At 44.0% G+C, this 14089-nt stretch overlaps 2 protein-coding genes across 3 annotated transcripts; both read left to right on the top strand.

Annotated features, from left to right (window-relative positions):
• The first annotated feature begins 84 nt into the window (after positions 1–84).
• Positions 85–5835, top strand: LOC109877655 (cytochrome P450 2U1-like). 2 transcript variants are annotated; one of them, XR_004207890.1, is made up of 6 exons: positions 85–704; positions 2970–3288; positions 3493–3827; positions 4016–4177; positions 4461–4564; positions 4925–5041. XR_004207890.1 is itself a non-coding variant. In XM_031817233.1 (6 exons), exons 1-6 carry the CDS (start codon positions 254–256, stop codon positions 5104–5106), a joined length of 1617 nt encoding a protein of 538 aa, XP_031673093.1. In that variant the 5' UTR covers positions 85–253; the 3' UTR covers positions 5107–5835. The 2 variants fall into 2 exon arrangements, 1 of the variants encoding a protein (XP_031673093.1); XM_031817233.1 differs by having other exon boundaries at positions 4397–4564; positions 4925–5835.
• Positions 5836–6037: 202 nt separating this feature from the next.
• On the top strand, positions 6038–9459 carry LOC116363890 (hydroxyacyl-coenzyme A dehydrogenase, mitochondrial). The gene is made up of 8 exons (XM_031817235.1): positions 6038–6270; positions 6844–6972; positions 7060–7217; positions 7736–7862; positions 8068–8157; positions 8327–8399; positions 8579–8695; positions 9003–9459. The coding sequence occupies exons 1-8, from the start codon at positions 6070–6072 to the stop codon at positions 9119–9121; spliced, it is 1014 nt and encodes a 337-aa protein (XP_031673095.1). The 5' UTR covers positions 6038–6069; the 3' UTR covers positions 9122–9459.
• Positions 9460–14089: the final 4630 nt, after the last annotated feature.

Here is a 14089-nt window from a genome sequence, read left to right on the forward strand (position 1 = left end):
AGTATGAAGCTCGCATGGGTCAACCCCTTTGCCTTCGTCATCTATCAACGCACCAATCACACCACCCGTTCTCTCACCCACCAATAGGAAGCTAGGAATCCCCATGCGTCGTTTGCGTACAGACAAATAACATGGCAGATCCTTCTGAAAAAGCATATTTAAACTTTCAAAATATACTTCGAATAGTCTAAATATTCAACGTTTCCAAGGATTACGAGGTATTTTTTTGTGCTTTGCAGCCGATATAAACCCCATGGTTATGGAATTATGGCACGAGCTCCTGGGCACTTCTGCGCCGTCCCATGTCTGCATTCTGGCCTTGACAGTATTCGTGGCCGTCTATTATCTAATGCACACATTTCGCAAACACCAGGATTTCCCCAATATTCCTCCTGGTCCTAAACCATGGCCAATAGTTGGCAATTTCGGCGGGTTTCTGGTTCCCAATTTCATCTGGAGGAGGTTTGGAGGCTGGGGAGGGAAGGACGTCCCAAAGTCAAAGACACGAGCTCTAATTTCGCCTCAAGTTATTATCACGGAACAAGCTAAGGTTTACGGTAACATATACAGTATGTGGGTAGGGAGTCAGCTGGTAGTAGTACTGAACGGATATGAAGTGGTCAGGGATGCCCTCTCAAACCGGGCAGATGTGTTCTCCGACAGACCAGAGATTCCCACCGTTACCATCATGACAAAGCGGAAAGGTAAGTGCTGCATCTTGACTCAACCTGTGCGTAATAACGCATGAAAGCACAATAGTCCATAGATTTAGATAGATAGAGAGAGTCGATTTTACTCATCGTATGAGCGGTCTTGGATGAGCGTTTTGCCCGGTGAATATTCTATTGTTCTATAAAACAAAAATAAGTTGATGCTAGATAGTAAACAATGCCGGAAAAGCCTTTGTGCAAACGAACTTCCAGAAGTAATCAAGGCACTCTCATGTAACAGAAAAATGTAAACGTCTTCGTCGTGGCTTACACCGACGTGTTGCGGCTATATCAGCCTTCATCAGGGTGACAAAGAATAGTGGTGTACGAACAGGTGTATATCCCAACTCTCACAGGAAGTGACTCACTTTATTACCATATGTAATTGATCAAGTAAAAAAAAAATGGGGGGAAAAACACATTCAAGATACAAAGATTAACAAAATAAACATGGCAGAGAAATAAATGCAATATCATAAAAGGAAAAAACGAACTGTGTACACGTGAGCTCATGTTCCCAAACTTAAGAATGGAGAACCCAAAAAATAAACCCCATCTTTTACAGGAAATGAGAATAATCCATTTCCTCATTTAGACCTGGCAATACCGTGGCCTTTAGTTTAAAGATCCAGAGCGTTTCGCATTTTAGGAGGCGTTTGAGACTATCACCCCCCACCTGCGAGAAATGGGAACCACTTCAACGGCCATGGCTTTAAGAGGATTTGGGCTGGCATGGCCAATCTGTCTGTAATGTTTAGCCAAAGGATATATGTCGTTAGCAGTCCTTATAGCGTAGGCATGTTCGGACACCCTGTCCTTGAGCCTTCTCTAAGTACATCCTATGTAAAAGCCCCCACCTGGGCAGCCTGTACACCACATAGGCAGCCCAAACTCTCTGAAAGCCATGGCCATTGAAGTGGTCCCCAGTACTCGCAGGGATCTCAAACACCTCCCACATCGCAAAACGTTCTGGATCTTTAAACTAAAGGCCACTGTATTGCCAGGTCTAAATGAGGAAATGGATTATTCTCCTTTCCTGTAAAAGATGGGGTTTATTTTTTGGTTCTCCATTCTTAAGTTTGGGAACATGAGGTCACATGTACACAGTTAGTTTATTCCTTTAATGATATTGCATTTATTTTGTGGTGTTGCATTCTTGTTATTCCATGTTCATTTCATAAATGTGTTTTCTTTCTCCAAGTTTCTTTACTTCATCAACATACAGTATGGTAATGAATTGAATCGCTTCCTGTGAGAGTTGGGATATACACCTGTTTGTTCACCACTATTCTTTGTCACCTTGATGAAGGCTGTAGCCACAACACGTCTGTTTTTTCATTCTTGCCACGCATAAGCTGTAAAACATAAATGCTTTAAAACAAATTCCACTACATGAGAGGGCCTTGATTGGAAGTTTGTTTGAACAAAGGCTGTTCTGGCATTGTTTACTATCCAGCATCAACTTCTTTTTGTTTTATAGTGTTTCATCCCATGATCAAAGAGCACCTCATGGATTAACTATAAACAAAAGAAGCCCTCCTCTCCTGTATCTCTATTCTATTGTTATATTCTATTATTCTATTCTATTGGTGTGTTCTATTGTTCTATTATATTATATTGTTCTATTATATTGGTCTGTTCACAGTTCTATTATATTCTATTGCTATATTCTATTGTTATATTATATTGGTCTGTTCAATTGTTATATTATATTGGTCTGTTCTATTATATTATATTGGTCTGTTCTATTGTTATATTATATTGGTCTGTTCTATTGTTATATTATATTGGTCTGTTCTATTGTTATATTATATTGGTCTGTTCTATTGTTATATTATATTGGTCTGTTCTATTGTTATATTATATTGGTCTGTTCTATTATATTATATTGGTCTGTTCTATTGTTATATTATATTGGTCTGTTCTATTGTTATATTATATTGGTCTGTTCTATTGTTATATTATATTGGTCTGTTCTATTGTTATATTATATTGGTCTGTTCTATTGTTATATTATATTGGTCTGTTCTATTGTTATATTATATTGGTCTGTTCTATTGTTATATTATATTGGTCTGTTCTATTGTTATATTATATTGGTCTGTTCTATTGTTATATTATATTAATCTCATCAAAGTCTTCCAAGCAGAAAAAGAAAGAGACATTTAATTTTGCTCTGTAAATAATTACATATGTGTGCTAGTGCATAGTGACAGCACTATAACCGTCCTCGCCTCTTTTCATTTCTCTGAACCTTAGGCATCGTTTTTGCACCTTATGGACCAGTATGGAGAAGGCAGCGCAAGTTCTGCCACACCACGCTGCGGAACTTTGGCCTGGGCAAGTTGAGCCTGGAGCCCTGTATCCTTGAGGGGCTGGCTGTGGTCAAATCTGAGCTGCTGCGTCTCAGCGAGGAAGATACTGAGTGTTCAGGAGTGGACCTGACCCCTCTGATAACTAACTCTGTGTCCAACGTAATCTCCTACATCGCCCTGGGCCAGCGCTTCCACCACACTGACCGGGAGTTTGGTGCCCTGCTGGACCTGATGGCCCGCGGCCTAGAGATCATCGCCAACAGGTAGCCTAGAGGTTAGAGATGTGGATCAGTAGCCGGAAGGTTGACTGGTTCAAAGACGTGGGAACTGAACTGATAACTGGAGAGCTGCTGGTCCTCTGATCAAGTAGAAGTTCCTGCTGTGTGCCCTTAAGCGCTTAACACATTTCAGTTTCTCCCAGAAAACAGGCAGTAACGTATCTATTCTACTCTATTCTATTCTAACAGCGCAGCGGTCCTCATCAATGTCTTCCCCCTGCTCTACTACCTGCCCTTCGGTGTCTTCAGAGAGGTACGGCAAGTGGAAAGGGACATAACTGCCTTCCTGAAGCAGATCATCACCAGACACAGAGAGACGTTAGACCCAGCCAACCCCAGAGATCTCATAGACATGTACCTGGTAGAGATGCTGGCCCAGGAGGCCGCTGGGGAGACGGACAGTAGCTTCTCAGAGGACTATCTATTCTACATCATAGGAGACCTCTTCATCGCTGGTACTGATACCACCACCAACACAGTGCTGTGGATGATGCTCTACATGGTCGTGTATCCAGATATCCAAGGTACTACATCAGAAAGAGGGGTGTGGAGGACCAGTTCAATGGAACCTAAAGAGAACTCCTTGTTGAAGCATGATGTAGTACAGTACCCAATCATAATGCTATGTGTAACATATCCAGTGTCCTGTTTCCCAACGCTCGTTGCTTTGTAATAATGTTTTCCATGTCATTTGTACCCGTTCACACCACAGAGAGGGTGCAGGCGGAGATCGATGCAGTGGTGGGCCCAGACAGGGTCCCGTCTCTCACTGATAAAGGCAGCCTGCCTTTCACGGAGGCCACCATCATGGAGGTGCAGAGGATGACTGTGGTGGTCCCCCTGGCCATCCCTCACATGGCCTCAGAGACCACAGGTGAGGAGAGAGAAACCCATACTAGTCATTCTAATTCTATGGTAGAACCTGACTCTCCCGTTATGCACAGTCAGATCAATAAAGTTGTATTGAATTGCTTTCTCAACAACTTGGTCAGTCAGTTCCACCAGACCAACACTACAACAGGGACTAGGCTGCTGCAGCAGAAACAAGAGAGTACAACCCTTTCGCTATGGTTCATCTGTTGTTGTCTTGCAGAGTTCCGTGGCTATACGATCCCTAAGGGCACAGTGATCATCCCCAACCTGTGGTCTGTCCATAGGGATCCCACTGTGTGGGAGGAGCCAGACGACTTCAACCCCTCTCGTTTCCTAGACGACCAGGGGAATCTCCTGAGGAAAGAGTGCTTCATACCGTTCGGAATAGGTAGGTTGTTCGGCAGTCTCTCTCGACAGACGTATGTGGGGTGTCCCATTAGCTACTTGCTCTACGATTGGCAAACAGGAGTGTAGTTACACGGTATACACTGAGTATGTAGCCTTTCTACTGTGGATATTTACAGTTAGGCTCCTGTAAAATCCACTGAAACAAGGTTCAAAAGGTTAGTTTACAATCTCACTGGATTGTTGAAGTCCCATACTACCCCTACATGAGTATGAAGCAGTTAGGCCACGACTGAACATTTCAATCATTTGATTTCACAGTCTTACTTGATTATTGGAATGCACTTAGTATGACACGACTTAATGTGCATCTTTACAGTGTATCTCTCCCTCTCTTTCCCAGGACGCAGGGTGTGTATGGGCGAGCAGCTGGCTAAGATGGAGTTGTTCCTGATGTTCACCAGCCTGCTGCAGGCCTTCAGTTTCAGACTGCCCGAGGGGCTGGCCCCTCCTCCCATGCACGGGCGCTTTGGCCTCACCCTGGCCCCCTGCTCATACACTGTGACTGTGAGGCCCCGGCGGTGAGGCCACCAGACGAACAACAACCGCTGACACTGTAATTAAGCCATAAGGCACAAGAGGAAGTGGTGTATCATGAATACAGTCACAGGTAAACGGCGTTAGTTGACCCGGTGCGACAGCATCAGCCAGTCAACCCATTTGTCTGTGACTGTATTCATGATACTGCCTCATGCCTTATTGCTTTTAGAAAACTGTTACTAAAATAACAATGAATAACATATTTTAATTAAAACATTATTTTGATAAGTCAATTCATACTATTTAATTCTTCCACCAGAAGATATAGTCCAGACAAAAATCAGGTTGTTATATTTGTCATGTTGTTACCGATGCCACCCAGTCTTAAATGTTTTTTTGCATAGTTGCTATGCAAAGGTATTGGTAGTTCATTCTAAACTAAATGGGTGCAATGCAGACCATGTCTGTTCCCAGGGCCTAATGTTCCCAGGGCCTAATGTTCCCAGGGCCTAATGTTCCCTCAACAATTTTTTTCCTTCAGCTCTATCTTCTAAACAAGGCAACAGTAAATATTAAAGACAAAAACCTTCTGTTATGTAATAAAATATTTTACATAGCTTATATTTTTCATACCCTTTGTATTTTGGTGCGTTAATCCACTGATGGCCAGTATTCTGTTACATGTTTTTAAAATATGTATTTACATTACTTGAGTATTTTGTCATTTGTATCACTGGACTGAAATAAGAATTATATAAAATTATTTTGAATATCTATTGCATTATGATCTTGATGTGCTTTAATGCATCTGTTGCACACACTATTCTTGTCTTTCAATAGAAAGTGCTCTTGCATCCTATCAAACTACAATGGTATTATTGACTAATTTATATATCAGAGCAATAGTAGGAATCTAATAAAACACACCACATCAAAACTGTGTGAAAGGTCATGGAACGGGCGAAATAGTCACGTGACCACTGCCACACAACGACCTTCCTACTTTCCATGGTGTCTGAGTGTCAGTCTGCCTGTACGTTCAGCCACAGCCAGCTCCTTCATTCTGGTGCGGTCCTCTCCGCCTTGCAAACCATGGCTTTCTTCACTCACCAAGTCATCAGAGGTCTCTCCTCTTCTGCAGTCCGAAATGCAGCGATCAAACACGTTACGATCATCGGGGGTGGTCAGATGGGTGCAGGTATCGCACAGGTAGTTATCGTTAACTGTTAATGACCGAAGTTTGTTTGCTAACATTAGCTTGCTAGCTAGCTACAGAGGCTAACTAGGTATCTTGTAAGCTAACCAGCTGTGTAGCTAACGCTGCAAGACTAGCTAACAAGCCAGTTAAATATAGCAATGAAGTGCACGAACTTACCGACTACTGTTGGTTAGCTAAACGCCAGCTTGCTATTAACTAGCTTGTTAGATACCCACTTGAGAAGCCAACCAAGGCAATTCAGGGGATAAGTTGTGCAGGCTAATCAGTAACACAACTCTGTATTATAAGCAACGGTTGTTCATGTCTGGGTAAGAAGTACAGTATGTCTCACAAGCTGTCTCAGGTTGATCAGTGCACAACACAGATGGTGAAGATAGCAGCAGGAGGTGACCTTTGACCTATAACTACTTTAGCTAGCTAGTTATAGAAGGGTTTTTGTTACCTACCTGAAATGTCCATCAATTCAGGAGTTCTATTACCAAAGTGACGTTTTGACAGTCCAACCTGGTGAACACCTGTCCCACCCACTCACCACTCACACTTGTGTTCCCCCTTTCTAATAGGTTGCTGCTACAACGGGCCATTCGGTGGTGCTAGTTGACACAAATGAGGAAATCCTGAAGAAATCCGCCAAGGGAATAGAAGGCAGCCTAAAGAGGGTGGTCAAGAAGAAGTTCGCTGACAAGCCAGATGTTGGTCACTAATATGTTAATGTTGCTGTTTCCAATGAGGAAATGTTGGCAGAACTTCATTGACAGTCATCATCATGTATGTTACAGGCAGGAGCAGAGTTTATTGCCAAGGTGATGGCCAACGTGTCCATATCGACAGACGCAGCGTCTGTGGTGGGCAGTACAGACTTGGTGCTGGAGGCCATCGTGGAGAACCTCAAGATCAAACAGGGCCTCTTTGGTGCTCTGGACAAAGTGGCACCAGCGTAAGTATGACCGACTAGGGCTTGAACCTGTGTGTCCTACACACCACAAGACTGTCTTACCCCACTGAGCTGAATCCTAGGCATTAGCTTGTGGGTCCAACCCATGTCTTTGGTCTGAAGGTTACTCGCCAAGCGAGTGTGAATCTAAACCACATAAGCACTGTCCTGTCTCCGCTGCCTGTGACCTTGTCAATAACCATAGGAGTTAGCTATCGATGAACATCAAGCCAGAGCAGGTGCTGTTTGATGAGAAAACATTTGTTGTTGCCGTTTTGAATGTGTAGCCTAAATATCCAAATTCCTTTATCTGCATTTGAACTTTTTTTCTAATCTTACTATAAAGCTATGCCGGTATCCTTGAAATGTGCTTAAAATAGACTATTTTAGAACTATTCTAATTAAAATAAAATATTTCAAAAGGAAAGGCATTGTGTATCCCACATAATTGATGTTACTAATTGGGATGTACCTCATGGGGGTCGCTTGTTGCCTGATGTTTTTGGTTCCTCTATTTTAAGACACACCATTTTCGCCAGCAACACATCCTCTCTGCCCATCACCGACATAGCCAGCTCCACCAGCAGGCTGGACAGATTTGGAGGGCTGCACTTCTTCAACCCCGTCCCCATGATGAAGCTGGTAGAGGTAAGGATCAATAGTGTGGTGTACATTTTAGGACATCTCTCCCTATGATTAGTCTCTATATAGTCTCCCGCAAAGCAGTTATTTTTTATGTCATGATGCCAATGTTTAAATTAGAAACGTACGTAAGTTGCTTTAAAAAATGACACTGGGCTTGCTCTCCTTATCAACAAGATTCAATTGAAAGTAGTTTACGTGACCTCTTCAGGTGATTGGAACATCAGCCACAAGCCAGGAGACCTTCGATTCCCTCCTCGCTTTCAGCAAAGCACTGGGAAAGACGCCAGTGTCCTGCAAAGTAAGATCCTCGCTCATTTGAACAAAAATTAAGTATTTCGCTAGTATTGTACACCTTTAAAGATAATGCAGAGACATACCATATTACACCATACATTATGTCCATCATATGCCCGTTCAGATGCGTTCTAAACGGTTCACTAACGTCAGTACGTTATGTTCATCTCCAGGACACTCCTGGGTTCATTGTGAACCGCCTGCTGGTGCCCTACATGATGGAAGCCATCAGGCTACATGAGAGAGGTACACCAACAAATGTTTTGCCTGTATATCAATGGAAATTGCATCGGCGCCAAGAGGGATGTGACAAACGGTTATGTATGAACATCTATGGTTAACAAAACATAGTAGTCTGTATATGAAACCGTTGTCACCCTTCATTCAAAGTCAATAGCTGAGTGTGTGTGTGCTCTTCTCGTCAGGCCACGGGTCAAAGGAGGACATTGATATTGCCATGAAGCTGGGAGCTGGGTATCCCATGGGGCCCTTTGAGCTGCTGGACTACGTAGGACTGGACACGGCTAAGTTCATCATTGACGGTGAGTGTTAGGCTGCTTCACAATTGTGTTCCGATTACAGAGTGATTTCAGTACCAGTTAAAATAGGACTGTATTAGCAGCTAGGAACAGGCCCAATCGAAATAACTACATGTCATATGGCACAGGGGCAGAGCACTGTTTTGGTTATAGAATGGTGAGATGGACGAGAGGTGCCGGTGGTCTTTGAAAATGGTGATGAATAATTTGAAGAAACAAAAACATCAAATGAAGTAGATGCAGGTAGTGTAAAACCAATGCAAAAGCAGTTAGTTAAAATGAACCGTTTGTGTTGATAACTTGATTCCAGGCTGGGTTGAGAAGGATCCTGGCAACCCGCTGATGCAGCCCAGTGAGATGCTGAACAAGCTGGTGGCCGAGGGCAAGTTCGGCAAGAAGACCGGAGAGGGCTTCTACAAGTACAAGTAACCCCGCCCCAGAATCAACACGAGCTGGAGCCTGTTCATTAAGGCACACCGTGACAAAACGGAAAATGAAAATAAGCGCTTCCGATTGGACAAGATCATGTAGTCCCTCCCAGTACTGATAAGGACATGAATGATAATAGAAAGAACCGCTGGTTAATTTTGACAACGGTAGAACAGAGATGCAGCTGCTACGACCCTCGGTGCCTTCCTGAAGAATGGTAGACCGGTGTTATCAATTCAAATCGGTCTTTTGACAGTATATTCTGAATGTCATCTTTATGTGTGGTTTGTACGTAACTGAGTTTGTGGCATTAAACTGACTTTTCCAAATGCTTCCCATAGGTTGTTCTGAGATTTCTATTCATACAGTTGTTTTCTAGGGATGGATTTGCCTCTGGACCTTTGAGCCAACACACCCTGCCATTAATGATACCCAGTGCATTCAGAAAGTATTCAGACCCCTTGACTTTTTCCACATTTTGTTACATTACAGCCTTATTCTAAAATGTATTGGATTGTTTTTTGTCCTCATCAATCTACAGACAATACCCCATAACGACAAAGCAAAAACAGGTTTTTATACATTTTTGCAAATGTATTAAATAAATGGAAATATCACATTTTAAATAAGTATTTACTCTGTACTTTGTTGAAGCACCGTTGGCAGCGATTACAGCCTCTTATTCTTGGGTATGATGCTACAAGCTTGGCACACCTTTATTTGGGGAGATTCACCCATTCTTCTCAGCAGATCCTCAAGCTCTGTCAGGTTGGATGTGGAGCATTGCTGCACAGCTATTTTCAGGTCTCTCCAGAGATGTTAGATCGGGTTCAAGGACATTCAGGGACTTGTCCTGAAGCCACTCCTGTGTTGTCTCGGCTGTGTGCTTACGGTCATTGTCCTGTTGGAAGGTGAACCTTGGCTACAGTCAGGTCCTGAGTGCTCTGGAGCAGGCTTTCATCATGGATCTCTGTACTTTGCTCTGTTCATCTTTCCCTCGATCCTGACTAGTCTCCCAGTCCCTGCCGCTGAAAAACAGATGTGACGCTTGGCATTCTTGTTTCTCATGGCCTGAGAGTCCTTTAGGTGCCTTTTAGCAAACTCCAAGCGGGCGGTCATGTGCCTTTTACTAAGGAGTGGCTTCCGTCTGGCCACTCTACCATAAATGCCTGATTGGTGGAGTGCTGCAGAGATGGTTGCCCTTCCTCCACAGAGAAACTCTATAGCTCTGTCAGAGTGACCATTGGGTTTTGGGTCACCTCCCAGATCAGGGAACTTCTCCCCTGATTGCTCAGTTTGGCCAGACAGCCAGCTCTGGAAAGAGTCTTGATGGTTCCAAACTTCTTCTATTTAAGAATGATTGAGGCCACCATGTTCTTGGGGACCTTCAATGCTGCAGAAATGTGCCCCAGATCTGTGCCTCGACACAATCCTGTCTCGGAGCTCTACGGACAAATCCTTCAACGTTTTGGCTTGGTTTTTGCTCTGACATGCGGTCAACTGTGGGACCTTATATAGACAGGTGTGCCTTTCCAAATCATGTCCAATCAACTGAATTTACCACAGGTGGACTCCCAAGTTGTAGAAACATCTGAAAGATTATAAATGGAAACAGGATGCACCTGAGCTCAATTTCGAGTCTCATAGCAAAGGGTCTGAATACTTATGTACTTAAAAAATCAAAAATGTATAACCGGTTTTTGCTTTATCATGGCGTATTGTGTGTAGATTGAGTAGGGATTTAAAAAATATATATATATTTTTTTTTTGAATAAGGCTAATGTGGAAAAAGGGAAGGGGTCTGAATACTTTCTGAATGTACTGTATGGTTAGTCAACAACCCCTGCGTGTTCAACCCCACTGTTCATTTCCAATATTGTTTCAACAGTTCCTTTGTTATCCCTACTACTCAATTCGAAAATATTACCCTCTTTATATCCCGGCATTAAATTGATCATCTTGGATACATGAGACATCACATCTCACCTTTTTCCATGGATTTCACAGTTTAAGAGCAGATTCAATACTCAAGGTAGATTTTCCCTTTTGACAGCATAGCCGTAAGACTGTATGAACGTCTCTGCATGCTGCTGGAGTTTTAATTGGTCGGTTTTAGAGCCTTTTGAAGTTTCCCCTCGAGATTTGAATGATTTATAGTCAATAATTCCACTTGGTAGTTCTATTTAAGACCACTAAGTGGCAGTGTTGTCAAATGCAGAATTTCTGGATGTGAATCATATGATGGGCCTACAAATGATCACAAGCTACAAGATTATTGGGCTGGTTTTCTGGAAAGAGATTTAGCCCTAGACTAAAAACAATGCTCAATGAAGAATCGGTTTTTAGACTGAACTAAGACTAGGTTTAATCTCTCTCCCGGAAACCAGCCCTGTAAGTAAGGTACACCTTCTATCACATAAATCTGGTCGGGAGATCAAATGAGCCAATGCCTTTTTATTTTTCTTAAAAAAACAAAACATGTTGAAACTGTTAAAATGTGACCACTTGGGAAGCAAAGTGCTTATGCCAAGATGACAGTGATTCAAAATACGACAATGAATAAAAAATGCATCAAGTAATACTAAAAATAGAGCATAAAATCAATGAAATGTTACAGAAATGCATGGAATAAACAACATGGGCAAAAAGACCACAGTTACCAGATAGAGAAGAGAAAAGTCCATCGCAATCAAGCTTGGGGTCAATTCAGGAAGTACACTGAAATCCCAACTCCAACTTCTCTTCAATGCTTTCCAATGAGGAAAATGTCAAATTGCAATTTGGTCAACTTTCTGAATTGACTGGAATTGGCCCCAACCCTGATCGCAATAAAATGAACACTGCCAAGTGCTGGGGTAAATATATATCTGCTTCATTTGTCAGTTTAGAACAATAAAATATAGGCCTCTGAGCAACCACTTGCCTTTGTCCTAACGTTGCCTGCAAAAATACCAAGAAAAGTGACATATCCTGACAGTTTCTTTAAAAAGTACACATACTGAGCTTTATCTTACATCTGAGCAAGACTCGAGTCAAGGTCACTATTTGTTACAAATAGTATCAAAAGAAGCCTTAATTTTCATTTTTCTGCAAGATGCTTTAACAAGAAAACAAATGGCTTTCCTGTGTTCAAAGCTTATTTTCATATATACCAGTATATATATATATATAAAAAAACTAAAAAACATTCACTGAAAATATACACCGAGAAATTTAAACCAAGTTCAAAATACAAAAAAAGCATTCCATTAATTCCAACTCAAAAGTAAAAGCTATAATCATAAAATGTTGATGTTTTTTGCACCAACTGGTCGTAAATAAAAACAAAATGGAGGACAGGAGCCGTGAGAGGATGTTTTCTTGACAACATGTGATGGACATCCCTCCATCTTCCTTGTGATAGTGCAGTCAGTCTAAAGAGGTGTTGGGCCAGGCCGCAACCCAAACATGTGGTCTGAAATCCAGTGAGAGAGGGGAAAGGGGAGTGTTGATGGGTCGAACATAGTGGGCTGTACAAAGGAAAGGAACGGAGGTGGCAAATAACTTAGGAATAACTTAGAAACAGGTGTTGGGGTATGTTTGGGGAGGTGTTAATTGTGTTTGACAAAGTGAAATCGCTGAACTGTTTTCAGTGCAGTGCCTTGGATTGAGATAGAGATGCTTGTAAGAAGAAAAAGAGGCGTGAGGGGGCTGGGGAGTGAGGGGGCTGGGAGGTGAGGGGGCTGGGGAGTGAGGGGAGTGAGGGGGCTGGGGAGTGAGGGGGCTGGGGAGTGAGGGGAGTGAGGGGGCTGGGGAGTGAGGGGAGTGAGGGGGCTGGGGAGTGAGGGGGCTGGGGAGTGAGGAGGCTGGGGAGTGAGGGGGCTGGGGGTGAGGGGGCTGGGGAGTGAGGGGGCTGGGGAGTGAGGGGCTGGGGGGTGAGGGGGCTGGGGCTGAGGGGGCTGGGGAGTGAGGGGGCTGCGGTGTGAAGGGGCTGGGGAGTGAGGGGGCTGCGGTGTGAGGGGCTGGGGAGTGAGGGGAGTGAGGGGGCTGGGGAGTGAGGGGGCTGGGGGGTGAGGGGGCTGGGGAGTGAGGGGGCTGGGGCTGAGGGGCTGGGGAGTGAGGGGGCTGCGTTGTGAGGGGGCTGGGGAGTGAGGGGGCTGGGGAGTGAGGGAGTGAGGGGCTGCGGTGTGAGGGGCTGGGGCGTGAGGGGGGCTGGGGAGGCGGGGCTGGGGGGTGAGGGGGCTGGGGAGTGAGGGGGCTGGGTGAGGGGGGCTGGGGAGTGAGGGGGCTGGGGCGTGAGGGGGCTGGGGAGTTTGCATGCGGTTGGATGATGGTCTTTAGTAGTGATTGTCTTGTTCAGTTCAGAGTTTCTACAGCAGATAGGAGAGTCCACTGCAGGAGAGGAGTATAAAGTCACGTTCCTCTGAGAACAGGAGTTGAGGCTTGGGGTCGGGGGTCGGGGATAAGATGGAATCTAGCAGGCCTCCATCTCTAACAGAGGGGCCATAGCTGCTGCCTTCGCTTTGCACGACGTGGAGAAAGCGTTCCGTTTTCCTCCTGAAGGACAGAGAGAGAAACATTGTCAGTTCAATAGGCAACAACAGATGGCCTAAACGTGTCCATAGTGATTGCTGTTATAGGTAATTTGCGTGTGCTGGCTGTCTTTCATACTGGTCAGAAACAGAGAGATGCAATGCACTTATAAGCCGTTCAGTCTGAGGGAAAATCCCTCACTAACTAAAAAGGAGCTGAAACACATGAAGCCACAACAACACATTGCTGTCAACGTCGTCTGAAACCAGACAGTCTCACCATCCCACAGTACATTGAACGAGTGCTGCATCCTCACAATGCTACAACACACACACACACACACACACACACAACTACAGAGGACCTGGACGAGTGAAGGAGCACTACAGTTCTGCCATCTTCAGAGAGCGTAATGCGGCCGACTGAAATTAGGTCTTAGGTTAGTGACAGGATGTG

This window comes from Oncorhynchus kisutch, unplaced genomic scaffold, assembly GCF_002021735.2.
Source record: "Oncorhynchus kisutch isolate 150728-3 unplaced genomic scaffold, Okis_V2 scaffold961, whole genome shotgun sequence".
Classification (NCBI taxonomy): domain Eukaryota; kingdom Metazoa; phylum Chordata; class Actinopteri; order Salmoniformes; family Salmonidae; genus Oncorhynchus; species Oncorhynchus kisutch.